Source organism: Rissa tridactyla, chromosome 7 (assembly GCF_028500815.1).
Source record: "Rissa tridactyla isolate bRisTri1 chromosome 7, bRisTri1.patW.cur.20221130, whole genome shotgun sequence".
Lineage (NCBI taxonomy): Eukaryota > Metazoa > Chordata > Aves > Charadriiformes > Laridae > Rissa > Rissa tridactyla.
The window spans coordinates 24,149,242-24,176,330 of record NC_071472.1 but is presented as its reverse complement, the minus strand read 5'-3'; the positions used below and the strand labels follow the sequence as shown (position 1 = coordinate 24,176,330).

At 51.9% G+C, this 27,089-nt stretch overlaps 1 protein-coding gene across 2 annotated transcripts; it reads right to left on the bottom strand.

Moving 5' to 3' along the window:
• Positions 1–402: 402 nt before the first annotated feature.
• LOC128912644 (aryl hydrocarbon receptor-like) lies at positions 403–27,089 on the bottom strand. Of its 2 annotated transcripts, XM_054208955.1 has the most exons (11): positions 26,990–27,089; positions 26,708–26,895; positions 14,749–14,855; positions 9,931–10,020; positions 8,844–8,967; positions 8,431–8,561; positions 6,811–7,013; positions 6,576–6,685; positions 6,096–6,237; positions 3,784–5,389; positions 403–2,268 (listed from the first exon to the last, which is right to left on the bottom strand). In XM_054208955.1, exons 1-11 carry the CDS (start codon positions 27,028–27,030, stop codon positions 2,113–2,115), a joined length of 2,898 nt encoding a protein of 965 aa, XP_054064930.1. In that variant the 5' UTR covers positions 27,031–27,089; the 3' UTR covers positions 403–2,112. The 2 variants fall into 2 exon arrangements, with proteins under 2 accessions (XP_054064930.1, XP_054064931.1); XM_054208956.1 differs by lacking the exons at positions 14,749–14,855; positions 26,708–26,895; positions 26,990–27,089 and having other exon boundaries at positions 8,844–8,963; positions 9,931–10,394.

Here is a 27,089-nt window from a genome sequence, read left to right as displayed (position 1 = left end):
AAGACTGGGTAGACAAAGTGCTTAGAGATATGGTTTAGTGATGGTTTTTGTCAGAGTTAGGTTGATGGTTGGACTCGATGATCTGAAAGGTCCCTTCCAACCTAGGCGATTCTATGATTCTATGATCAGCCCTATCACACAGCATGTGCTTGCAGCTGCTAGAGCTGCAGTAGCTCCGCTGCTGGAGCCAGGGGAGGTCTTCACTCTCATCAACTAGCAAAACTCTACCTCATTTCAAGGTTTAAAAAAAGGCAAATATGTTTAAATGTATGATTGTAAATAAAAACTTGTAGAATGTAAACAGCATAGGGTTGCTTCTGTGGAGAGATGTTAAGAGGAACTCTGATCTATTAATCTATTTTGTGTGGTGTTTGAACAGCTCTTTCCTTTAGGTGTGCCTGTAGCACACTCCATAGGTATGTTTTTACATGTAGGTACACATTAGCTGTGGAAGGAGTCTGTATTATGGCTTGGTGAGTTAAGAGCTTAATTTTTCACTATGAGGGTGGTGAGATGCTGGAACAGGTTGCCCAGGGAAGCTGTGGCTGCCCCATCCCTGGAGGTGTTCAAGGCCAGGCTGGATGGGGCTTTGAGCAGCCTGGTCTGGTGGGAGGTGTCCCTGCCCAGGGCAGAGGGGTGGAACTAGAGGATCTTTTAAGGTCCCTTCCAACCCGAACCATTCTGTGATTCTACGAAATGCAATTATTATTGAATGGTATTGCACACATACAACTGACTGCAGTAGGCAGTGTTTAATCTTGTTTATTCTTAAATCAAGCCAGCTGAATCTTGCTCTTCAGCCTTAAAAAAGATGTCTTTAATCTTAGTTTCTGGTTTTGTATCTGACTGCTACAGGACCTTAGTAAGCAGTAGAGGCATTATAGAAGGTGGTTAAGAATGTGGGTTAAGATGTGTGGGGATAAAATGAAACTTGGTAAGAGTAAATTGTGTTAGACTTTGCAAGAAAAGCAAGTAGACAGGACTGAGTTCAGGACTTGCAGCTCTGTAGAAAGAGACCTGGGAGTCTTGGTGGACAACAGGATGACCATGAGCCAGCAATGTGCCCTTGTGGCCAAGGCGGCCAATGGCATCCTGGGCTGCATCAAGAAGAGCGTGGCCAGCAGGTCGAGAGAGGTCATCCTCCCCCCTCTGCTCTGCCCTGGTAAGGCTGCATCTGGAGTACTGTGTCCAGTTCTGGTGTCCCTGGTTCAAGGACAGGGAACTGCTGGAGAGGGGACAGCAAAGGGCTACCAAGATGATTAGGGGACTGGAACATCTCTCTTATGAAGAAAGGCTGAGGGATTTGGGTCTTTTTTAGTCTGGAAAAAAGATGACTGAGGGGGGATCTTATCAATGCTTATAAATACTGAAAGGGTGGGTGTCAGGAGGATGGGGCCAGGCTCTTTTCAGTGGTGCCCAGTGACAGGACAACAGGTAACGGGCACAAACTTGAACAAAGGAAGTTCCACCTAAACATGAGGAGGAACTTCTTTCCTTTGAGGGTGGCAGAGCCCTGGAACAGGCTGCCCAGAGAGGTGGTGGAGTCTCCGTCTCTGGAGACATTCCAAACCCGCCTGGATGCGTTCCTGCATCACCTGCTCTGGGTGACCCTGCTCTGGCAGGGGGTTGGACTGGATGATCTCTAGAGGTCCCTTCCAACCCCAACCATTCTGTGATTCTGTATAGGACTGTACTGACGGGCCAGGCAGGGGCAGCCCCAGGGGCAGGCTTGGTGGTGGCAGCGTCAGCACAGTTCCCAGCCCGGTGGGCGGGCGGTGTTGGCCCTTCCTTGCCAGCTCCCTGAAGATGGGCAGCAGCCTGGCTTGCTCCTGTGCCCCGGGGGAACCTGCCCTCCAGCCCCAGTGAGGGCTGCCACCCTCCCCAGGCCAGAGACACCTCCATGGGACCAGCACATGGAGCCTCGGTAGGGGCAGGATGAGGGGAAGTTTATAAAAAAAGATTAAAAAAGCAAAAAACCCATGTGAGTCAAAGCAACCAAATCAAGAGCAATGGCAGGATACGCGTGGCAGGGGAAAGGTTTGTTATCTGCAACTTGAAGGCAGCTCCTTCCCCAGGGAATAGTCCTACTTTGTCCAGTTCAGTCTTTCTCTCCTAGAGACAGAAGTTGCCGCTGGAGGCATGAGGGTAATCTGGCAGCACTTCTGCCTGGGAGTGTGGCTGGCAGGGGAGAGTCGGGCTCCCCCCCAGCACTGGGCGGTCTTCAGGGAGTCCGATGGGAGCGCTGGGCAAAACACAGCTGCTTTCGGGCTAGAAGAGAGAGAAAACAGAGCATTGAGGCATTTTGCAGTGCTTTACTAGTACTGATGGGTCTGGTGCCCAGAGGAGGCTGGCACGTCTGCTGCTGCTCTACCACTGCTGATGGTAGAGGGCTTTAGCAGTGACCCCATACACATCCCCACACCTTCCCCAAGGTCCTCTTCGCAAATGCTGACATGTCACTTCATTGACAAGAGGCTGAAAGTGCACAGAGGGCAAGTGCCTATAACCTCAGCTGGCACTAATTTTCACCTACTGACCTGCTAATTGACCTTTGCAGAACCTGACCTGGTTATGACAGCCCTGCAGCTCATTCATGAAACTGATCTGTAAATCTTGGGCACCTGGACTGCATCTGAAGCAAGCACCTGGGTCTTGCACCCTTGCTGCACTCCTGGCAAGCCAAAGACCCCCCAGCCACATGAGGTGGCCACCAAGTTCTAGAAATATGTTGTTCTTCGCTGGTCCTACAAGGTCTCAAACCCATAGGCAAGACCAGAGTCAAGCTCTTCAACAGAGCTAGAAGGTACCTGGTGTATCGAGTTGGAGAAGATGGAGAATGGGAGGACCTGAGTGCACAGTATGGCCTTCAAGAAGAAGCAGAAGATGCTTTGACAACATCTGTTGGCCCCAAAAGTTAACAGAGACCCCTGTGAAAGAGCAGGGCAGCCTTCCAGTAGTAGATGTCCAGCAGCAAGGAACAAGCTACCTAGGGCACAGTACTCACTAGGGCAGAGCTAGGTAAGCAGGGAGGTAGGACAGACCACTCAGACATCTCACCCTGCCTGGTGGTGCCACAGGCTGGGGAAGCATCACTGCAGAGACGGGCTCTGCCAGGACCTAGACCAGCTCTCCACACTATTACCCCCAGACCGGAAAGCTCACGGCCCTTACAGACATGGCATCTGCATCAGGGAGAGGGGAAACAGCCAGGCAGCCTTCACTCCCTATGCCCTCCCTAAGCAGCCCCGGTTTGGGCTGTTGGTCCCAATCCCAGGGGAGTCACTTGTGAGGACAGCCCTCAAGGGTGCTGTGACATTACTCAGATCCAGTGCTGGAGACCTCGCCTTGCAATGCTGGATGGCTAGCAGCAGGTGGATGGGCTCTCGACAGGGGTTGTGCACAGGCCAGGGAATGCTTTCGCACAAGGGGAAGACCTTATGGAACAGAAGATCTTCATCTCACATGCTTTGTACTACCCATCAAAGCTTACCAGTGCATGGCTGGAATTACTCCCTGTACAGAAGTGTCAATTTAACAAACCACATGGAAATCAGTCTGAGGGACAACCACGTTCTGAAGGGAAGAACCCATACTCTGGTCTTTTGTTCTTCAATTCTTGGTGCAAAGAAAAGCCCTTAAAGTCTTCCTTTCTGGCCATGCACCAGCTAGAGCAAGTTGATTCCTGTGTACCGACCAGACAGTGTGTGCCTCCCTGTGCTGAGACCACCCCAGGAAACACCAGCACAGAAAATACTGAGCATGAGAGGGGAGAAAGGCCCTTACCCTGTGCCTGCTCTCCTGGCTTAGTGTGGAGGCGAATGTCCCGTAGGAGTTCTCGGGAATCTCCAACGGATTGCTGATGCTCCCAAAAGGCCCCACAGCTGAGCTTGGAAAAGGGTACTGGGGCATGGAGGGAAGAGGGCTCAGCTGCTTATTGGGATTAAGCTGGTATGAGGAGGAGGAGAAAAAGCTGGAGTATGGAGCCATCTCTTCCTGGGCCGCCCTGCTGCCCGCAGTTTCCATGCTGCGTAATCTGTTCAGGTTAAAGCGCACTGTTGGCATGCTGGGCCCTGGATCCAAGCAGCCCTGGTACTGGGAGATCAAATCTTGGCTGGTGACATAAAAACCAGGCTGAGCTGGGGACCCCAGGAGTGGGGAAACATAGTCCTGCCATGGGCTGGGGCTGCTGCTAGGAAGAAGGTGTGGAGTGGAGTCAGGGCTGTGGCTGCACAACCCATTCATTGGCAAGTGATGGTGTTTCAGCTGGCGAGGTGGTCGCACGCAGCCCTGGCACTGGGAGAAGGGCTGGTGAGCATCTTCTTGGGTGGGATGCATTGCCAGCAAGTCACCTTTCAGCTGCTGAGCCCTATGTGGCTCCTGTGGGCAAGGGACTCCTGGGGGTGACCCAGGAACCTTGTCGCACGGGGTGCCCCATGCTGGCTGGAGGAAACGGAGCAGACCTTCCTCCCCATCTGGCCTCCACTGCAAGCCATCAGACGGCTCTTCCTCCTCGGTCGGCTCCGGCAGCAGTGGGAGCAGCTGCCCCAGTGCACCGTGGAGGGGCTGTTCCCACAGCAGAGCAGGGGGCTGGCCTGGGGCAATGCTGGGCTGCACCACCTGCTGGGGCAGGTACTGCGAGACCTCATCCTTGACGTGGGCCTGGTACATAGGGGTGCCACCACATGTGCTTGGGGATGTGCCTGGCCGGAGACAGACCTGTTGTCCTCCGTCATGCTTGTTCACCAGAGTGGCGTGAATGTAGGAGAGAATATCATTGCTGGCGAGGCTGTCGTTCAGGGATGGGCTGCGGTCAGGGTCCATATTGACCATCACCATTTTCTCATCCAGCAGCAGGAGCTCCAGGTCTTCGGCGTTCAACCCCAGGCCCTCCAGCGCACTGAAGAGCTCGTTGTTGGAACAGCTCTCATCACTCTTAATTGAGAGTGAATCCAGGGTGGCCAAGAGAGGGTCCTCCTGCTGCAGATCCACCAGCTCCTCTTTGAGGCTGTCCCCACTTGAGGAAACAGAAGCAGCGCCCATATTCCAGGCATCTCCTCCTGCACCCAGCAAGGACACATCCTCTAGGTGGTCCACGAAACTGCCGCTGAAGGAGCAGTTAGGTGCAGGAGCTGGATCGGAGACGTACACTGTCTTGTCCTGTTGCATCACGGCACCCAGCAGAGAACTCGGGTCAACACCATTCTTCTGGGAGCATCTTCTGTGGCTGTGGAAGGTCTTCTTGGACTTGCTGGCTTTCCCTTTGCTCTGGAAAGGGTCAGGGAAGCCTGGGAGAGAGTAAGCACTTTTGTATAAGAGCGCCTCTCCTGTAGCAAAGGTAAAGGGAAGATGCATGGACCGTTTCCGAAGGTGCTCTCCTCCTTCTTCATCTCTGCAGGGCAGGAAGAGGAGACTGCAGCTTGCAAGTGCACAAACACACTCCATAAAGTGCTTCTGCAGTGGATAATTGTGATTCCTGCAAGCCAAAGCCCCCTTACTACCACCAGCATGCATCTATCAATCAGAACCACACGTATATACATTTACATGTGCATTTACATACAAATACACACACATACATATTTTTCCATATACACGTATAAACCCACACATCTGTAGCATAACCAAGAGGGTACTTAAAATGCAAAGGGTAGCAGAGCTCTGACAGACAGAACTCACACCTTTGCCCCGCTCATCTATGCTGCAGCCACCCCTTACGATGGGGATATCTGGCTGCTGCTGTATGGCAGCCACATTTGAGGTCCTTGTTGTTCCTGCACCTGCATGTCCCTACAGCTGCTAGAGAGCAGCCACCAGTCTCCCCAGTGGAAGCCTGGAGCAGTGCCCAGGACACCGGGGCAGGTATGTGTGCTGCAGGGCACTGCTTGGCGTTCTCCCTTATTGGCAGGGTGGCCTTGCAGAGGGGGATGTGGCTGAACAGCATCACTGCACAGTATCCTATGGCTGCTCCTTCAAAAGGCACAAGAAGCAATGATGAATTGAACACGCTGCCCTGCTCGGGGTGTCCCTGAGCCCACACCAATGGAAAAAGCCAGCCTGTCCCTACCCCAGCCTGGGCTGACACAGATGGCACTTACACGAGGGGTCTCTGCGTGACAATGATGTACTCAGGCTTGCCGTTCTTGTAGACAAGCCGCGCGTTGGCCTGCACCCACTTCCAGCGGTTCTCCTTTGTTAGCAGGCGGAAGACCGTCAGGCCACTCTCACCCGTCTTCATCACTGCCGGGAGGAAGCACGCGTGCCGAGGGCTGTCAGCATGTCACTAGAGGCAGGGCTGCCTCCAGTGACGCTGCCATTTCCAGCTAGGATAAGCAGGTGGCATCACAGCAGTAGCATGGCTGGCACACGCAAGGGACACCATCCCAACTAAATACCCCTCACTACACACCACCCCAAGCTCCCTGCAGTGAGAAGTGCTTCACAGCAAGACATAACGTAAAGCATCCTATGGGGAAAGAGCTGCCAGGCTTGACATGGCAGCCAATGGAGCTGCCCATAGCCCAGCCCACTCATCAGCCTCAGAGGTGGGCACGAGGGTCCACGGAGGGGACTCTTACTCCTGACGTGGTTCTCAGCACAGTACAGCATGTCGGCAGCGTGGACGAACTGGTAGCCGGTGCCACACACCCGCAGCTCCGCCTCGGTGTAGCCCAAAACAATCTTCCCCCTGCGGGAGACCGAGAATGCACCAAGCTCAGAGTCAGAGCCAAGACGGGACATCACCCAGGCAGGGTATGGTCCAGCATGCTGGAAGCCCACAGCATCACCCCTCAAATCAGCTCTGCTGCTTACCTGGCATCGCACGCCAAGGGGGTGAAGTCCAGCTTGTGCTTTGTCCTGAAGATCATGTTCTTGGTTCGGATCTGCAGGATGGATGGGGGCTGCAAGGGGGTGGAGATAGCGAAGAGAGCGAGCTGGGGTGGCAGTGCAGACCCGTCTTCAGACCTTTTGTTCTGCCCGTGAAGGAATTTCAGCCTGCCTTGAAGGTTTAAAGCCTGGGAAGAGAAGAAAAGCTCAGTGTCACACAGAAAACTGGGTGCAGAGAGAAGAGAAGGAGGAAAGCTCTGTGGAAGGCAAGCCACCTCACTGCAGGGTTGATGCAAATAATCCCTTGCAACTTGTCCCTTGCAATTCCAGTGCTACCTACTAAAACAAGACGGAGGATCAAAGTGATGCACTGCTGAGCTCCCTGCAGCCACAGCCCACTGCCTCCTCCCGCTGCAGCCGCTCGCTGCCGGCCCGGGGCTCCGACACGTGGCAGCTGTAGGACCCAGCACATGCTGGGTTACATCAGGATGCATCAGGGCATCGCACAATGCACAGGCTGCTTTGCATCTTAACTGAGCTCTATCACAGCCCCAGCAGGGATGGTAGTGTTGCTGCTAAACAACAGACAACCAGGACTTCATATTGAGTTTCCAAACTGGAGCAGGATGAGAGAGAGATAAACAGCATTGTTACACCCGTAGGGTGACGGTAAGAACCCCATTAACTTGCAGCAGAGAGGAGGAGGGATGAATACCACCTACTTGGTCTTAAGAGGTGCCTTTAACACAAAAACCTGGCAAAAGCACTTTTGTTCAAGATTCGGCATCTCTGAAAAGAGAGGAAAAAAACCCACACGAAGAGGTTGTAGGTACAGACCAAACCTATGAAAAACAGCTGTCATGGTTTCAGCTGGGGTGGAGTTAACTTTCTTACTAACAGCTGGCATAGTGCTATGTTTTGGATTTAGGACAAGAATAATGTTGATAACACACTAATGTTTTTAATTGTTGCTAAGCAGTTAAGGCATTGTCTGCTCCTCACACCGCCCTGACAGCAAGTAGGCTACTCCAAAAAGCTGGGAGGAGACACGGTCAGGACAGCTGACCCCAACTGACCAAAGGAAGGGATATTCCATACCATATGACGTCATGCTCAGCATATAAAGCTGGGAGAAGAAGGAGGAAGGTGGGATGACATTTGGACTTAGGGCGTTTGTCTTCCCAAGTAACCATTACACATAATGGACCTGTGCTTTCCTGGAGATGGCTGACACCTGCCTGCCCATGGGAAGTGGTGAATTAATTTCTTGTTTTGCTTCGCTTGCGTGTGCGGCTTTTGCTTTACTTTTTAATCTGTCTTTATCTCAACCCATGAGTTTTCCTTATTTTTCCTGACTCTTTTTCCCATCCCACTGGCAGAGGGGGAGAAGTGAGCGAGCAGCTGCGTGGTCCTAGTTGCCGGCTGGGGTTAAACCATGACAACAGCAGAAATACCTCCTTGTTGAGACAGGCAGGTGCTGCACATGGCAGAAAGGAGTGCTGGGTCCTTCAAGGCCAACTAATGTGCTCCAGCAGTGGCACGGACCCCTCGGGATGAGCCTGCATCCCTCCTGCTATGGAGGTTGCAGTGTGGGTCTGTACTCACCAGGAAGCCGGAAGAATTATCCAGGAGGCAGCGAAAGCGGCACACAAAACTCCTTTCCAGAAAGAAGGAGTTTTCTGGGGGCAGCTGATCTGGCTTGTAGGCGACAGCAGAAGAACTGAGACTCTTCCCCCCTGTAGGAGAGAGGGACTAGGAAAGAAGCAAGCAAGGATGCCTAGCGAGGGTTGGAGGTCCCAAGAAAGGGCTGGAGGTCCCCAGGATCGGGGACTGTGTCAGTTTGCAGAGCACATCAACAGAAACTCAGGGAAAGCCACAATGTTTGGATGAAGTTATAGCTTGAGCCACAAGGACACAAGCCCCATGCAAGCGATGGCAGGGAGCTGGGCTCCCCAGCATACATGGGGAGCTACACAGCTCGTGCCTACCAGGATGCCTGGCTCCCAGCCTGCGTTTACCTTCTGCAGAAGGCTCACCCTCAGGAACATGGGGTGGGCTGAGGGCCCAGTGAAGGTTGCGCCTGAATTCCTGTTGGTCCTCAGTGTGAATCAGCTCAAAGACGCTCTGGTGCATGACATCTGTCTAGAGGAAAAAAGCAATGCGTGAGCTCTGTGGCCTGCCCCCAAGGCACCAGTTTTCCCATCCCACCTGGAAACAGCCTGTCACAGCCCCAGTTGGCCACATCTCACCCAGTTTCCCTGGTGCTCAGCTAGGTCTCTGGCTGAATGAGGTCTGACACCTTCCATCAGAGCTGATGCTGGTGGGAACAGACAGCACATCTGGCTCTAAGGACCCCTTGCTCATGTTGGGCCAGACCTCTCCCCCTCCCCATCCTAAAAAGCCACTAACATCAGCAATACAGCTCCCCTCTGACAAGCTCGTCCCCATAACATGACACCCTTCAAAATCCTAGTGCTGACTTATAGGGTTTTTGGAACAAAACAGCAGCCAAGCCACCGCAGCCCTACACTGTTACTGAGAGAACAGGGCACATGGTCTGGGACTTGCTCCCTCTGCCCAGGTGGACAGTCCTTATCTACCCCGGATGTTGGGGAAAGCCAGCTGTGCAGGAGAAACACCGAACCACAGTAACTAAAACCCTCTAGGTAAGACCCACCTCCCTGTAAATCTGACCTAGTGCCTTCCAGGTTACTTGGGTGCTCAGATAACAACAAAGCATTGGAGCCGTATGGGATTTGCTAGGGGTCACCTAGAGGAGTGGGTGCCCGAAGGCACACGGGGCAGAGAACCGCAGACATCTCACCATGGCATTACACAATGGGGGAACAAACCTCGTAACCTGTCAACATAGCTGATGGAAAGCATCTGTGGGCTAGTGATGTTGCTTTAACACCTCCCCATAACCACGTCTGGCAACATGGGGTCCAAATTCACAGACCAAGGAAAAGCCCCATGCAGTTCCTGTGAGACCCTGTGATCCCTTGCAGAGATTCCTCCTCACAGGGAACTTGTGGCTATTCTCCACCACCAAGGAAAAATCCACTCTGCAAACCCACCACAGTGAGTCAGCGGTGTCCCACCAACCTGATGAAATCCCAGATAGTCCTGAATTGTATGTGAGGAGTAAAATATCAGTCCTTCCGACGTCACCACCAGCACGAAGCCGTTGAGCGCCTAGGGGAGAGACGAGATCGGCAGGTGCCTGCCACATTCACATCACACTTTTCTAGCTGGATGGCGAGTTTCATTGTGTTCCGACACTGGTCACCCGAGTCCTGGCTGGTCCCAGCTAGCACGCAGCTGAGCCGCTGCCCCACCAAGAGAAAGGTGTGGGAGAGGAGACAAAGCATGGGGAAACCTGGAAGGAAAAGAAGCTCTTCCCAGTGGCGCCTCTCTGTTGCAACACTGGGTTTGGCCCTGGCTCTCACCAAATCCACCAATACCCTGTTCAAGCAACAACTTGGCTTCATACCCTTCCTTCAGGATGGGAACAGCACCAGAGACCTCCATTCTGGCAATTGCCTCTATGCACGTACCTTGCCACGGTGTCAGAGCACGCGCAGCTAAAACAGGTTTCTCGCAGACCTCAGGAGTCTGCTCTACCTAGCAGAGGTCAAGGTCTGCAACTCATTCTCAGATTATCCTCCACTCTGCTTCGCTTGGGCAAATGAAGTCTGGAGGGATAAAAACAGGGATCAACGTCTCAAGAAGACGACTCATCAAGAAAACAGACGGTACCTTATGCTGGGTTTCTCTGAGGTAGCACAGCTCTTTCGTACAGCTGCCCAAGCGTACCCTAATCCAAACTGATGGAAAACTTCACTTCCATCCCGAAAGCAGTTGCTCAGACTCAGATTTGGACATTTATACTATTTGCTATGCAAAGAGCAACTAAAAATCTCAGAACAGCTTGTGGAAGGAAACTGGACACCACCCGTAAGTGGTCCATTCTGGTATTCTGGCGGAAACAAGCCTTTCTGACAACCTTGGATCGAAACTGCGTTTCACATCAGCTGTATGTAATGTTGACCTGTGTTTATCCAGGTGGCTCCGCTCATGTAGTTCCCATCCTCTCTGCAGCCCAGGAGGGTCCTGAAAGCTGTGTGTGACCTGGGACAATGTGGGGCTGGAAAAACTGGGGGACATTCAGTGCAGAGCAAATTCACCACAGATCACTGTGTGATGCCAGTGTTGGCTGAGCATTCCCTGCTGTTTCTTGGCCCACGTGCATGGAGATACTCCTGCAGGTTTGGGAGAAACGTAGCCAGCTCCCAGCCTCGTTCACGTCCCACATGTCCTCCCCAGGTGCCAGAGGAGAGGCCTGGAGAAGGACTGTGGTGTGCCGGTGGGGGCTGCACACAGGCAAGGAACAAGGGACCAGCCTGGAGGTTGTGTCTTCACTGCTCGCTCCGTTCTGTCACCATCAAGGTGGCAAACCCAGTGCTGCAAAGTGCCTTACCCAATGAAAATGGGAAAGGTGAAAGCTAAAGCATAAGAGTTTGGGTTTTGAAACTATGTCAAAAAAGTCTAATTTCTGAAAATCCATTTTCTTCCAAAGCAGGAGGGAGGACAGGCTGAGCCTGGGCCCTGGATTTGGTGGAAAACGGCAGAATCACTGATTGACTTCAGAGTACCTTTTCCTTTTGGCAAATAAATGATTCACCCCCAACACACAACTGGCAACAACCTGCTGCAAGAAACTCATCCAACCTGCACAGTGCCGTCCTTCCAAAGCACCATATGAGCGAAAGGACTGAGCATCAGTGTTTGTGGCGTAAAGGGGTGTCCGCAGCCACCCGTGCCAGGGATGTACACGTTAGGCACGAGACACTCCCAGCCACACTCCTCTTCTTCTGGAGCTCTCTCTCTGCATGGTGTACGGATTAACACAAGGCAAACACTCCATCCTGGAGCACATGCTCATTTGTGCACACCTTCCACCCAAACAGCCTGAACGCCGTGCTCTGTTTTGACAAAACAAACGCTCAAGCTGCTTTGCCCATGCACGCTCCAAGTACTAAGCCCTCCCCGCAGAAAATAGCAAGTGCAGCCATCAATCTGAAGTTTCCAATGTATTTTTAATGCTACACAACTTACATATTTTACAGTTCACTGGCTCTTCCATTCTCTTCTCAGGCCCCAGGACTGCGAAGTCAACATCCAAGGGAGCATTGTTTTGCCAGGCAGGAATGGGCTCAGTTGATCAGAGCCTCCATCTTCCTCAAAGGGGCCTACTTCTTCCAGCTTCACAAATTTAGGAGGTGGTTGGTGTTTTCTCTGATCCAGCAGCCCAAGGGCCAGCAGGACAGGACGTGCAAGAAAGGACCAGGGTGCTGGCTGACAGTGTCCTTTGCACCTAGAGATCCACGAAGATTGGAAGACGCAGAGGAGCTTCCCTGCCAGTTTGTGAGTGCAGCTGCTGTCCCAGGAGCCCTGGCTTTTAATCCCGGCTCTCTGGCACCAGACAGGAGTGGATGCATGTGAAAGCATTGCTAATACAGGCACTGGCAGCATCCAGGGGAGCCCCTCAAAGCCCCCCTAAGTGCCACAGAGCCCTGTGCTTTGAAGACCATGTCACCACCTTGCCAGGGCTGGGAGCAGGCCCCTGGGAGTCTCCCCCTGACCCCGACTGGCAGGTAGGCATCACTGCATGAATGAGTTTCCCCAGCTCTAAATAGATCCCTATAGACTTCCAGTCTTCAAGCCCATGGTGCTCCCTTAAGAGCAAAGGCCATGAAAACCCAAGAAAACAACCAGTTTAGCTCTCCAGAAGCCGAACAGCTTTCAGAGCCGTAACAGCACCCTTTGGCCGCCCCTCCCTTAAGGGCAACAGGTCCCTATGGGGACACTCCTGACAGCTTGAAGCAGGAGCCCTCCAGAAGGCAGGGGTCCTCCTGCAGCGTGGACCCCAGAAGCCCTGTGTCTGTCCAAGGCCAAAACCATCCCGTACCACTAACCTGGCTGCAGGCAGGGAAGCCACAGTAGCCAGGCCTGACCTGCTTCCCCCACTTCATCATGTATAGACATCAGGATTAATTAGGGTCTAGCATGTAGTCTCAGCCAAGTCCAGCTATTGTTGCTGCCAACTCCTGTTTCATTGTCCAGGTCAGTGTTTCTCCCCCCTCTCCTTCCCTTTATTCTGGGCACAAATGCTCTCTCTATTTACTGGGGTTGATCTCAGTGTGTGGGAATCTGCCACAGAGGTTAATTAGTGCTGCCAAGTGCACTTTAACCCTTTGAGCAGCTTCAGAGGCATCGCTTCGCTGTGGCAGCGGCAAGGGACATCTTGTAGCACTCTGTCCTTCCCCAGCTGCACCGACCAGCAGGCTGGTTTAATACCCTGTAGCCAGTGACGTGTACCTGCATCGCTGGGCACCTGGGCAGAGGTGGTCCACCCTGGTCTCAGCCTTCCTAAGGCTTGGCGCCTTTAGAGGGCTTTTCATGCTTACCCCTGTTTAAGATACCTCCCTCTGCTGAGATTGCTGCTGGAGTGAGCCTTGGTAGAAAAGGACAGGCCAAAAAAGTAAAGCTGGAAAATCAGAAGAGGGGAAGGGAAGAATCAGGGTGGACCAAGAGACGAGACAAAGGAAGTTTGGACATCAAAGGTGACAGACCAGGTGGAAGCAGTTTTTTAAACACGTAGGAGCATTTCTTTGTGGCACGCAGGCAGGTTGTGAGCCCCTGCTGTGTCCAGGATCACACAGACGGGCCCCTGGAAGAGCCAAACATAAAGCCACATCGTTTAACACCCAGCTTGGTACCTCTACAAGGATGACATCAAATGACATCAAATTGAGCAGGACATCAATCCCCGGCAAGCCCTGCTGAGCACGGTTTTGTTACATCTGCAGCAGAAAACCCTCAGTTTTTTGGTTATTAACCACCTTGGCTTTAGCATTTCTCTCCCTAGACACCGAGATGCGACAATAATTATACTTACTGCTAAGAGCTTAGCGAGCCTTTGGCAAGGAGCTGGGGGTGACCAGCATGCTTGCCCCACTCTGGATGACAGGCAGGGGACAGTGCTGCAGCTCATGCTTTCGGTGCCAGGTGGGGAAGGAAGAGGAGACCCATGTCCTCATAGGACCTTGTGCTGACGGAGCCTGACCTCTTCCTATTCACCATGCGTGGTTTGGAGACAGGAGGTCATCTCCCAGCATCTCTGAACAAACCATGAAAGCAGAAGCCTCAGCCCAGCCACGCTGCAGCATCACCAGCGTTGCCTCCAGCATCAAAGGAGCCAACTATATGCCTCTCGCAGAGTTCCCAGGATACATCCATGTACCGTGTGCATATGGGCTGAGCGTATGGCCCATCAGCACCTATCGATGTACTCGGTGTCAAACATCACTGCCTGAAAAACAGGGAAGACTTCCATGACATTTTCTCCTCTGTTTTCACCAGTGTTTGGACAACATCCCTGAGTTGGGACCAGTGTGCCCATGTTGAAAACCACACTCAAAATGTCTTGTTCTGCTTGGCTCCCGTGTCAGACCTATGGCGCTTTTTACACATGAGGGCAGAGAAGCAGAAGAGCTGAATCTCTGTAGTCAGAAGTTTGGCACTGCTTCCAGTGAGATGGAGGGGGTTCTGACACCCAAACGATTTACAGGTGGCAATTTTCTCCAGGAAGGATGGGAAAAGGAAAGGAGAAGCGACACAGTTTCTGCCTCAGAGACCTGAAGAGGTCTTGAACCTCTGCTCAGTCAGAAGCACTACGAGCTACACTACGTGAAATCACTGCTTCACCAAAACAGCCTGCAATCAATAACATAACAGCCTGCAATCAGTAACACGACTGCCTGCTCTGTGGGTAAAATTCAAAGGAGCTGCAAAGGGTACAGGAGGAAAAATCCCTTGAAGGCATCTGCCAGGGATAGGTGGCCAGCAAGGAGCACTAACCTGTAGGAGCAGCTCACCCTCTGGTACGGCTGCCGAGCTGGGAGCTGGTCCATTGCTGCAGTCTCCATCCTTCTCCGCCTCTTTGGCACCATGATTCTTTAGAGCAACTGCATGAAGCAAAGGGAAAGGACTTCAGTGCTGCAGTAACACAGGCAAGTCACTACCATGAATGTCCAAAATACAGACCTGGCTGCAAAGCTGGACAATGCACTGCCAGGGGAAGCTGTGATGTACCCTTTGCTTCACCCCTCAAAAGAGTTGATTTTAACAGGACATTTTTCATTCACTCAATACCCTCAACTACTTTCTTTTTTTTCCTTCTCCTTTTCTTCCCCTCCCAGACCTTTAACAACTAATATCCTCTACTTCCTTTTCCCCCTGACCTTTAACAACCTACAAATAAAGAGCAGTTAAAGCCAGGGATCAGACAGGCACCAGCAGAATAACTATGAGGTCCTGCGTTTTTCAGCAAGTACCTGCAACCAGTAGCACAAAAAGACACGTTTAGTAATTCTCACCAGCTGGCAATCTCTCTTATCATTTAGCAACAGCAACGATGCAGGTCCCCATTTGTGTCCCGATGTGGACACGGGGTCACAATGCCTCACACTACTTCTTGCAAACAGCCAGCGCCAGCCCTCGGTGCCACACCACGCGCTCCCCACTGGCTCCTGGGGCATGGCAGCAGCTCTCTTCTTGCCAGGGCGGTCACTGCACCCAGTGTTTCTTTGCAATGCTGAACAGATCGGCTCGTGCGTGCTCCAACTTCGAGAAGGTCAGACGACCAACAGCAGCAAAAGTCTTCCCTATGCGAAAGGCATTGCAGCAAACCCCACGCTCTTCTAGGATAAGGAACATGCCATTTTGAAGGATACAATCTGGATAGTCCAGTCGATGATGTCTCATTAGAGTTCAGCAACATAGCGGGTTTGTTCAATCAAATTAAGCTCACAGTGGGAGAAAAACAACATGGAAAAACGCACACATGGATACAGATGCAGACACCCGAGATCGCAGGCAACCTAACAGTGATCAATGCACAATAAATACGGATGAGGAAACCCGTCACTCAGTTTAACTAAAAGATTTGCCTGTAAATTTTGTTCTCTCCCTGAGAGAACAAATCCCAGTGATATTTTAGGGTGGATAATACATAAAGAGTAAGATGACAACAGGCCTGTGCATGGCAGGCCTGTCCAGGAGACAGGGGAGAATATAGCAAAGCCGTGAAGCTTCTTGCAAGCGAGGACAGAAGGCGGCATTTGGCTGTCATTAGACCAGCTGCTCCCTCCAGTACTCGCGAGGAAAGGTGTGATGCACCAGCAGCAGCTACCACTGCAGCCTGCCCTTGTTCCTGCTCAGAGAGAGCAAAAGCTCTTTTGGAATTGCTTTTCCCGGCTCCTGGGCTACATGTGTCAAGGAGCTGCCATGCTTAGATGTGATGGAAGCATCAAGTGGACCCTGGAAGTAATTTAACACCCCATATAGCTATCAGCGGGAGCGAAGCCACAAGCCGAGACAGAGCAGCAAGTCAGAAGGCACAAGGTACTAGGCACCAGCACATAAAAAAAAGCCAGGCTCTGTAACATTTGGCTCCCCTTGTGCTTTGCCAAAGCAGCTGCTGAAACTCGGCTCCTCCATCCATGTGGAGCAGATCCTTAAGGACCTCAGTGCCTGCGTGCAGAAGCTCATGGGTGAGCAGCTTCCCAGCCGCTGTGAAAGGTGGATGCTCCAGGTGCATCTCTGAGCCTTCCAGGACCATGAGGTCTGAAGCCAAACCCAGCAGTGCCTGTATTCACAGGGCAGCCACGAGCAGAGGGGCTTGTTTGGGCTCCAAAGTGGAGTCCCCCCATCTGTCAGCATCTCTCTGCAAGCACGTAGCAAAAGCATGCTGTCCCCTGCAGACCTGCTCTCTTCCACTGGCGGGGCTCACCTTCCATCCCAAAGTCCTCTGAATCCTCCATGGGCATTTGCCAAGCATCGGCTCATAGGCAGGTGGGAGCAAGGAAGGATGCTGTGGTCTGCAGAACCTTACTGGGATGCACATGAGGCTCTGGGGACAAAATACACTTCCACCAGACACAGGACCATCCCAAAGATCGACTCCGCTCCATAACAAAATGCAAAGCTTGTCCTGGTTCTAATATGGCTTTTAACGAAAAGAAAAAAAAACTGATACAGCAGCAAAACCCCTACTTCTGGGAGGTCTGGGAAATTCCCCTCAGGCTCAGCCTGCACGGATTATTTCAGGAGCTATTTGAGCACCGCAGGGCTGACAGCCCAGGATTAAGTTTATGGCGCGTGTTTGTACAACAGTGGGTCAGTCCCGAGCGTGCTGGTGTGGACACGCACATGCTGCCATGTCCCAGCTCCTCCCTGAAGGCCACCCCGCTGTGAGCGCTGCTGCCCAGGACTGCCTGGGGTCCCCCGCCTGGGTCAGAGCCCAAGGAGGCTGCACAAAGTCCCGGGCACAGGCAGGGCATCGGGTAGAGCAGCATGCAAGCACAGCAGCCCCATCGCCCAGGCAAGGTCCTGTGGTGTGGATGGAGCAGGTTCCTGGCAGCGCCCTTCCAGCAACTTGCTTTTCTGGGAGCAAAACGTAGGAGCTATGAATTATTAAAGGTCTTCAGTCCTCCTCTGCTAGCTTCCAGACTGCTGCACTGGAGGTGCAAGATAAAAATAAACCTGCACGATAGAAGAGCAGCTAAAGGGTGCTGCCCTCTACTCAGAGGTCTGATGTAATGGTTTGATATTTCCCCGTAAAAGGAAAAATTGATCACAACTGCTGCCTAAAAATAGACTTTGCTGTCAGCATGTGGACTGCTCATAAGCTGTGGGGCCAGAGAAAAACAAGTTAAAATCAGAGTATGGCCCACTGTCCTCCACACAGATGCCTGCCACCAAACCCAGCCTGCTCCTGCAAACAGGATCGACCCACCGGGGCTGAGGGGCTGCTCTCATGTAAACCAGAATCCCTGTGGGGGTTTTCCTGTGACCTTCACCAAACAGCATGTTTTCCATCCAAGCCATCTAAGGAACCCCGAAGATGACCTGCTCTTGTCTGCAGACATCTCAGGCTGGCCTCCTGCCTGGTGTCCCCCAGCTTTGTCTCTCCATAAATAGTCCTGTGCAGCCCCTCGGGTCAGCAATTCAGCAGAACTGTCACAGCGCATCAGCCCGACAGAGCGGAGATGAGCCGGAGAGCCGCTGCAGCGTCCTCCCTGCCGCGCGGCATCCTCCCCTCCTGCCCGGCTACCCGGGGGAAGGGACAGGCAGGAACCGAGCAAGCTCAGCACTGGGGAAAAAGGTGGCCTTCTCAACACAGCAGCTGCCTTCATGTTGGGCAGGGAGACAAGGTGCAGTCTTCACCCTCACAGTGTGACCGGTGACAGGCATTTACAGGGGGGAAGTTAAAAAAAATACCACAAAAACAACCAAAGAGAGAAGTGGTTTTTCCTGGGCTCCCTCACTCTGGCCACCAGCATCACCTTTGCTGCTGGCAGCTGTGGAAGGAGGAAGGTGAGGAGAGAGAAGCTGGTCACCTGAAAGCAGCAAGGCTTGCACATTTTTCCTGTTTTTTCTTCAAAGAAAAAAAAACAAAACTTCTGCCAGGACCTGCAGGTTATTTTGCCACAAAAACCCTTTTAGTGAAGACAAAGAAAATCTCTATCCCCGCCTGGCCCCATCTCTGAGGAAGGAGATGTTTCTTTGACACCATGCTGCTTGCACCTGCCTCCCCACAGGAGGAGGATGGTTTCTGCCCTATGGAGGTCCTCACACACAGGTGCCCATGTTGCTCACCAGGTCTTTGCTGCCTGGCCCTGTGCTCTCACCCCCCGGGAGCAGGAGGGCTGGGGGGGGACAATGGGGGTGGGTTTCCTCCCTCCATCTCCAGGACAGCACTTCCCTCAGGACCCAGCCTGGGAAGCTATTTCACGTGACGCTGAAGGGACACCTTGCCGACTACCAGGTTTGCCAGTGAACTCCTGAACCTGCCAGGGCTTTGTAGCCCCGAGAAATCTCTGCACCAACAAGCGGGTATTAACATTTTTGAGAGGATATCTCCCAGCCTCCTTCCCTCCACACAGAAAAACCTCTAAGTGGGAGCAGGATTTCCCTTCGGCTGCAGACTGCAAAGGAGGAAAATGAGACGACTTGGTCCCAAACCTGCTCCAGGCATTGATGCAGGACAAGCAGCAGAAGGAAACCCAACCACTTCGTGGTTCTTCAAGAGCAGCAAGGGGTCATGTCTCCCCACTACTGCATTTAAAGGAGACAAGAAAACACCGAACCCAGCTGCAAGTGATGGCAGGGACCTCTATCTGCATGGCAGAGTAGGTCTCGGGGGGGGGAGAGAGAAGAGGGGTTTTGGTAATGGTGCTCCCTGCACACATTTTGCCGTAGGGCTCAATGCCCCCGTGCGTATCAGTCACTCTCCAGGGGAAGACGAGATTGGTTGATTTACTTATTAATGAAATTGCCTTCTATCTACCTCTTTCTTCCTGTCATTTGCGGCAATTCCCTGAAAAGCAGGCCTTCCACTCACACAGCAGTAAAAACCTTACTGTGAGAGGTCTCCAGATCTTCCTTTTCCACCCACCTCTCTTGCTCCGAGACACTCATGAGCTGAGGGACCTGCAGCTCTGCTACTTGGTACACACACCCTCACATTAAATAACTCCTCAAAATTGTTTTCCTGCACTTTATTACAAAGAAGAAAAAAAAATTGGAGATTTAGGAAAACACTCTTCAAGTTGCTTTTGAATAAACTGAGGTTGTTTCATTTTCAATCTAAACTTCTAATCAAGAAGAGTCATTTAAACAGAAAAGCGGTTTTCCCTCCCAGTAAGAATGGTATTTTCCTTTTAAAAATAAGTAAATAAAGGGTTTCCCCCACCATAAGAAGAGTTTTGCTGATGAGCTCACACAGGTGGCAGGTAGGAGGCAGGTGATGCTGGCCAAAACCCGCTAGCAGTGTGGGGGTAGGGGACTTCCCTTCCCCACCGCAGCGGCCTCAGGTTGCCCATATCAAACATCACCCACCTCTGGTGATAAGAATTCCAGTGAGAATTCTGCAGCTCTCCAGTGAAACCAGCACAAGAGCTTTTACTTCCACTGGTGGGAACCCCACAGGTGACACAGCCACAGCTCAGCAGGAGCACGCAGTGCAGAGAACAGCAGCGTGATGCTAAGGGAGAAAAATTTGGCCCAAATGCCCTCCCGATTGCCACGCTCAAACTAGTGGAAAGCTAAATCGCTGTTGTGAAGGCAGGCGAAGGACTGCCATCTCCCCCCGCCTTCTCCAAATGCACCTCTGTTGTCAGCAAGCCAAATCCGATCGTTGCTCTGACATTTAATCCACATGTTTTACAGCAAGCTTACACATCAACTATTTTGAGAAGCAAAGAACAGGAACATGCACTTAGTAAAGTATATCCCATTCTAGGATATTTTTTTTTTAATTGTCCAGCATGAACTGATCTCTTCCTAGCCAATGCAAAATTATTCCACTGCCTCACACAAGTAAGACTTAGCGAATTTCGCCAGCAGCTCCTCTGATACAGAGTGTTTGAAATGCATCAGAAGGAAAGCACATCATGGAAATGGTGAGAGAAGCAGGCAGAGATTTGCTGAAACCAGGCAGCAGAGCCATCTCCTCCCTGACCTGCCAAACCATCAGTTCGTCTCTCACCACTGAGCTGTACAGAGCCCATTTTCTAGCAACTGGCAAGTAAACACTTCCCGAATTTCCCTTTGCTTATTCATAATGGATGCTACGGTTTTACTTACCATTTCATAAAACCTGCCACAGCTGCCTGTCGACACAAATTTCGTTAAATGGATGAATTATTTATCCCTTGCCTAAATGGTACGGATACAGCACCTTCCGTGAGCACGTATGGTGAATAATGGATGCCCTGTTAAAAGATCTAATTGCACTTCTAAAAGCAAGGACGCTTCGACTACGCGTAGCTTTCTCTTGTGTCACCAAAGGCACTTAGGTCTCAAACGGAGAAGCACGTGCAGAGGTTTAAACGAGGACAAAGAGGACAAGGACCGGCCAGGCTTTCCCTTCTTCTTGCAGCATCGACAGCAGTTTGAACCCTCCCGCTCCCTCCAGGAGCTTTAGGTGTGCGTCATCCCAGCTCAAAACCTTAACCTGGAGTTTCTTGCCAGCTCTGCTCCCATCTTTTCATTTGAAGGAGCCTTGAGAGACCCCGTCTGCTCATAGGCAGCAGAGCAGGCAGCTGCCCAGAGCCCCGTGTAAACCACGGGGACCTCCAACAGTTTCCTACAAGCTACTCCCATGAGACCCAGGGAGAAATACTTGGCGAGGAAAGCATGCAACAGGAAAACTGCCTACCTAAGGGAAGTCACAAGACTTTCCCGGCTTAAATTGCTCCTCCAAGGCCAGCTCATTACCTAGGCAATTAAGAGAGCAGGGTGATCACAGGACTAGGCTTTATTTCCTTAAACCATCTCTTAGGCTTTACTGCTACAGCTATTTGCAGTACATGGCCCAACAGCCCATAAGGAGGGAGAGTAGATGAAGTGAATAAATATGCAACATCAGTCATCTCAAAACAACCACACACCAATAAATGCACGTCCCAATCTCACACCTTCACCCCTAAGCAGAGGTTTTTGGGGCACAGTTATATGGTCTATAACAGCTTTATAATTTAAAGCACTTTTCCAGTCTTACCCGACTGCAAGGGAGCAGCTTAGGCACTTTTGGAGCCATCAAAGCTCTAGCAGTAATTGTCTGGGTTCATACCAGAGTTAAAGGGTTAGCCTCAGCCCCGAGGCTGCACATCGATCCTGCAGATGCCACCTGAGATTTTAAGAGGACTCCAGGAAAACTCCCAAACCCTCAACACCCGCAGGAGAATTATTTTTTAAAAAACACGTGGGAGAGGCAAACTGCTTGGGACACAGCAGGTCAGTCATTGGGCCCAACAATTGACCTGCATTCCCAGAAGTGCCGCCTCCTCCCAGCTCCAGTTTGAGGAACATCTGGAAAAGCTGTGCTGCCTCATAGCCCTCTGAAACAGCACAAGCCCATGAAAGCCAACCGAGAACAGTTCAGGTGACCACTGAGTCCTGGTAAAGCCCCTGTGTGCAGGCACCTGGGAACAGAGCCACCCGCGCACAGGCCCGTGACAGGCACAGGACCCCCTGGGGACACCAAGCTGACCCCCAAGGGCAGCTTGGATGACTTTCCCACCATGCTGCAGGAGCAAGCTGCGAGAGATACTTCTCTGAACTGAGCTCTTAACTATTTTGAGGTCTGCCAATTGACTTCCCGTCAGGCCTTAAAGTGGACCAAGCAACACAGATGTTACCCAACAGCTACGTGACAAGGCACCTTTGAGGCATCTTCCTTTTTGCTAACAAATCACCATGCAGGCCAAGAGCCAGCAACAAACCTACCCCTGGAGCATCTTCTCTTCTTCTCTCCCTGCTTCCAGAGGGCGAGGGAGGCAGAAGAAACAGAGACCCTCCCACAAGCCAGCAGCATTTGACAGGCCCTAGCGTCAAGGGGAGGGATGAGGAGGGATTAGAGGGGAGCAGCCAGCCAGGCACTGCTGGGTTAAGCTGCCATTGCTCATTTGGTACGACGTGCCATGCAGACCCCAGCACGGTGGCACTGGCCGCCCAACAGCAGGAGAGGGAGAGGTGGATGGCAGCAGCAAGGCTTCTTGGTGTCTTGGCTTTGCTACACTGCTCTGAGGACAGTAATCAGCATGGAGGGGAGAGGGAAGGGGGCTTCTGGGCTCTCGGGAGATGCAGACCACTGTGCCTGGCTTCTCAGCTCCAGCAGCAGCAGCCTTGCAGCATGCTCCCACCCCTACTGAGCCATGTGTGCTGAAAAAGCCTCCTGCAGAGCAGGGAGGAAGGCTAAGATGGTGAATGAGAATTAAAAATATTTGTCTCACCAAGGGGGAATAAAGAAATAAGACATTTGGAGAGACTGTTGTAGAAGAAGAGAGACCTGTAGAGGAAAGGAGGAGGTAGAAGCCCTTAAGTCAACTCACATGGATGTTTGGATAGAACCCTTGATTTGGAAGCCAACTTCAGCTCCTTTCGGTCCTCCTGGTCCAGGCTAACGGTGTTTTACCCAGCAGGATGGGATGTGGGGCGGGCAGGGCTGAGCTCCTCACTGGAGTCCACCTCCCTGGTGGGACATCTCTCCCAACATCTTAGGTCCTCCCGTGGCCCTGCTCCCCCACGTAAGTTCACCTTTGTCATGGTAACCAGCATTCCTGCAGACAGAAAGCATTTGTATACGCTTTGAGCTGCAAAGCCAGGCAACAGGGTAAAAGAGAGGCACCTGGGCATCTCGCAGAGGACAGCAGTGCTGCCCCATCACAAGAGAAGCCTCTTCCACCCCACCACAGATCAAACCTGGCACGCTGGGGTGTGCTTGCCAGTGGTGCTGCTGGCTGCCCACCATCCTCGTTGGCCCTGCACCGTGCCACAGGAAAATCTGCTGTCATGGAGAGGACACTCTGATATCCCAAGGCACTTTGCTGCCTTGTGTCCTGAGGGCCAAATGGTCCTTCAGTTGATAAAAATCAGAGAGAACCTCCTGTGTGATATCAGGACACCTGGCCACCCAACTTGCAGCCCAATGCTTGTCTAAACAGTGCTGTATCACATTGCTGTACTAGGCAAAAAGCAGTGCCACCTCCTTCCAGGAGGAGACCACAGCCAAGAGCTGTCATGGCTATGAACGCTCCTTCCCCAGAGATGCCAAACACACAGGGCAAACTCCTGGCAGTGAACTGCTTCCCAGCTTTGTTAAACTGGAAATATTTGCCAGACTGCAAAAAAGGAAGAGAATTAGTAGACAGACAGACACACAGATGCTCTTGTCCTTTGGAAGAAGACAATCTGGCATCGGGGGCTTCACAGCAGAGACACCCAACCCCATATTTGGCGCATGCTGTGAAGGAAATGTTTGTTTAGATTAATAACCCTGCTTAACAAAGGCGATGTTTGATGGTCTCTAAACCACTCCAAAGATTAAAGAACAAAACACCGAATGACCTTAAATCCTCTGATTTCTATCACCTAACTGCAGGCCTAAAATCATGCTCCCAAACAAGCAGAAAGGGAGCAGGGACAGTCTCAATTTAGGCCATATAAAATATAAAAACACTCATTCATGAAGGAAAAACATGTCTTTTTAGAAACCAAAGACCTGCTGGCAATACCTCCCTAAACCAACGTTCAAAACCCCACTGTTCACATAAAAGCACATGCAGATGCTTCTTGCATGCGGTATCTCTGCCACCTCCCACAGCTAAACAGCAGGTTTGCTTCCACCGCACAGTTCGGTCCATCCACCCTGACCTGTGCAGACGGACCACCGCAATGTAAACACAGGGACGTGTTTAACGAGAGCTGTGAAGCTTGCTCTGCATTTTGAAGAATTTATGATGGGGCTAGAAGATGACTGGGAGCTCAAAACAGAATGAAAGAAGCTCCCACAGATTTTACCAATGACGAAGATCTAGAACCCACGTGGGTTATGCCTGTACAAATTTCCCCATACACAAGCTATGCATAAAGCAAGATGCTGAAACAAAATTAAAAAATAATTAATTTTCAAATAGCCAGGAGGAGGAGACATACAACGAATTATTTAAGAGAGGGCTGCAGAAACAGCAGCTGGCATAAACCTGCTGGGTGAGCTGATGTCGGTGATCATGCTCACCACCTGAGACCTGCTCCAGGAGGATGCACTGCAAAGATGTTTCTCCTCATAAGGCATGGCAGCATGCTCTAGTTTCCACCCTTGCTTTTCCTTGGTCCTCTTTCAGGGACAGCTCAAGCAGGGACACACTCGAGTTGGGGACAGGCCAGGTCCTACTTTTTCCCCAGTCAATACCAGGGTTTGCACTGCCTGTTTCCGAGCTGCCTTCTGACAGCTCTGGGACGGGCTGGATGCTCTCAATAAACACAAAAAGACCCCAGACCATTTGTGTTTGCTGATCCAATGTCATACAGGACCTGTCAGCCTCCTTGGGATCCCGTCTCACATATCCAAGGATGCTGAGTGGGAGTTGGAGCACACAAGCTCCCCCAGCTCAGCAGCCAGCAGGCAGGCAGACCCTAGCTGCCCGTCCTAACCCTGTTCCCTGACAGATCGAGGGAAAAACAACCCCTAAACGTGCAGACAATTGAAAATAAAAAATAAAAAAAAAATAATGCAAGGGAGTAATAAGCAGATTATTCTGAACAGCAGTCTTCCAAAGTTGAACTTAACCCTCAGCTCCAGCACAACTCATCAGAGAGCAACATCACTCTGGCACTTGCACTTAAAGTCACTTAAAATAATTTGATTTCGTAGATGGGCTTGCCCAGAGCTCCTTGTAAAGATATTTTTTTTTTTTTTCAGCTGCAGAAGAGACTCAAGGAGGTCTGCAATCACTATTTGCATCTAAAAGGATGAGGCTTTCCTCGTTCCGTCCCACACCTGAGTTACCGTGACCTGCCTTAAACCAGACAGATGTGGGTACCATCCCGTAGCTTCAGACACACTGATGCGCTCAGTGGCTGGGAAGTTGGCCCCATGAAATGGAACCAGATGGAATAACAGGAAGAAAAAAAAAAAAAAAAAAAGAATCTCAGAACGGGATTTCCTAGTTCTTCACAATGCAAAACCAAAGCAACCCACCATGCCGGGGATGGAGGAACGTCAAACCCCAGGACGCACGGCCCTAGCAGGATGCTCGCAGGGCAGGGGGCCCATCCCCCCAAGTCACCTTGTGCTCACTGTTCCCCAGCCAAGCTTGTGGCATCCTGGCACGGCCACCCTGGAAAGGACAACAAGCCCCAGAGCAACTCCTGGTGTGACGCTTCTCAACAAGACCAGCCATTTCAAAGTCACCATTTTAAGGAATTGCTACCACCCCTCTGTTTTATAAATTCTTGCAGCAGCGAAATTTAAACTATTAATGTTTCAGGGGAGGAGAGAGGCCTGCACTGCGCCACAGACCTCTGCCCCGCGCAAGAACAAGCGTGCTTCAGAGATGCCAGCACCACAATGGTCCTCCTCTGCCTCAGAGCATCGTCACAGACGATGAGTTCCGGGCAACATCTTCAGCGTTGCAAAGGCTGATGCAGCAGAACTCCATCCTGGGGCAAAAACAGTGTGGAAAACACAACGAGTACAGTCAAAAAAATTGACCTGACTCCGCAAGGCAAATAACTCCTCTCTAAGGCCATTCATTTTTCATTTCACCACTTGCCAATCCTACAAGCAGTGTTTAAAAGAGAATGAAAAAAGGAAAAAAAAAAAAAAAGGCATTCAATATATTCAATGATTTGGAATTGAAGAGAGATTGTCGTGTTTCTGAGGTCATATGCAGCATTCTCAAGTCACTGCTGTTTCACCAGGAAAATCCAGGGCTGCCTAAATACCCTCCTGTGGGCTCCTATTAGTTACGAGGATTATAGCCCAGTGGAATGCAGACATGCCTTTAACACGGTCTATTTTAAAAGGCTCCCAAATAAATTGTAACCGCATCACAGGCAATTATTATTCATCGTCAGCAGCCCGAGTATTTCTCCAGTCTATTATAACAGGGAAAAAAAAAAAAAGTCACTTGCACCCTGAAACTTTCCGACGGGGCTGCACAATACACCGCTCCCCTTGCAGCTGTGCCTTGCCAAAGCCTCAGCCCGGGATCACGCAGAAACCCTCCAGCCTAAACATCAATTTTCTACTTCAGCGGAACCCACAAACAAGATCAGCTTCATCTCTCCAGATCCCTCGAACTCCGAACAAGTGGGAGCTCTGCTTTCGCCCAGGTACCGTGCACCTGAAGCCTTGCGGCTTGAGATTGCAAAGCATGAAAATGCGGTGTTAAAAAGGGGGGGGGGGAGCACTTTTAGGGGGGAAAAGGGGAAAAAAGAGGGGGATGCTCGGGCCGGCGGTGCCCCTTACCGCTGCAGAAGCTCTTGGCGCGGAGGTAGCCGGCGCTGAGGCGCAGGACCGAGAGCTTGTCCAGCCCGGCCACCACCTCCTCGGGGAAGGGCAGCAGCCCAGCCAGCCGCTCCAGCTCCCGGTTCAGCCGCTCCCGGTGCCGCTTGGAAGGATTGGAGCTGCCGCCTTCGGCCGGCCCCGGCCTCACCCTGCCGGGCAGAGCCGCGTTACCGGACGCCTCGTGTCACGTCCCCGCTCCCTCCCCGGGACACCTCCCCTCTGCCCCCCGACGCCTCCACTCACGCCCGGGGCACCGGCTTCCTCCGCCTGCGACCCGCGTACATGGCCGGGCCGGTGGGCAGCGCTCAGCGCATCCCCCGCCAGCCGCCGCCGCGCAACCCGC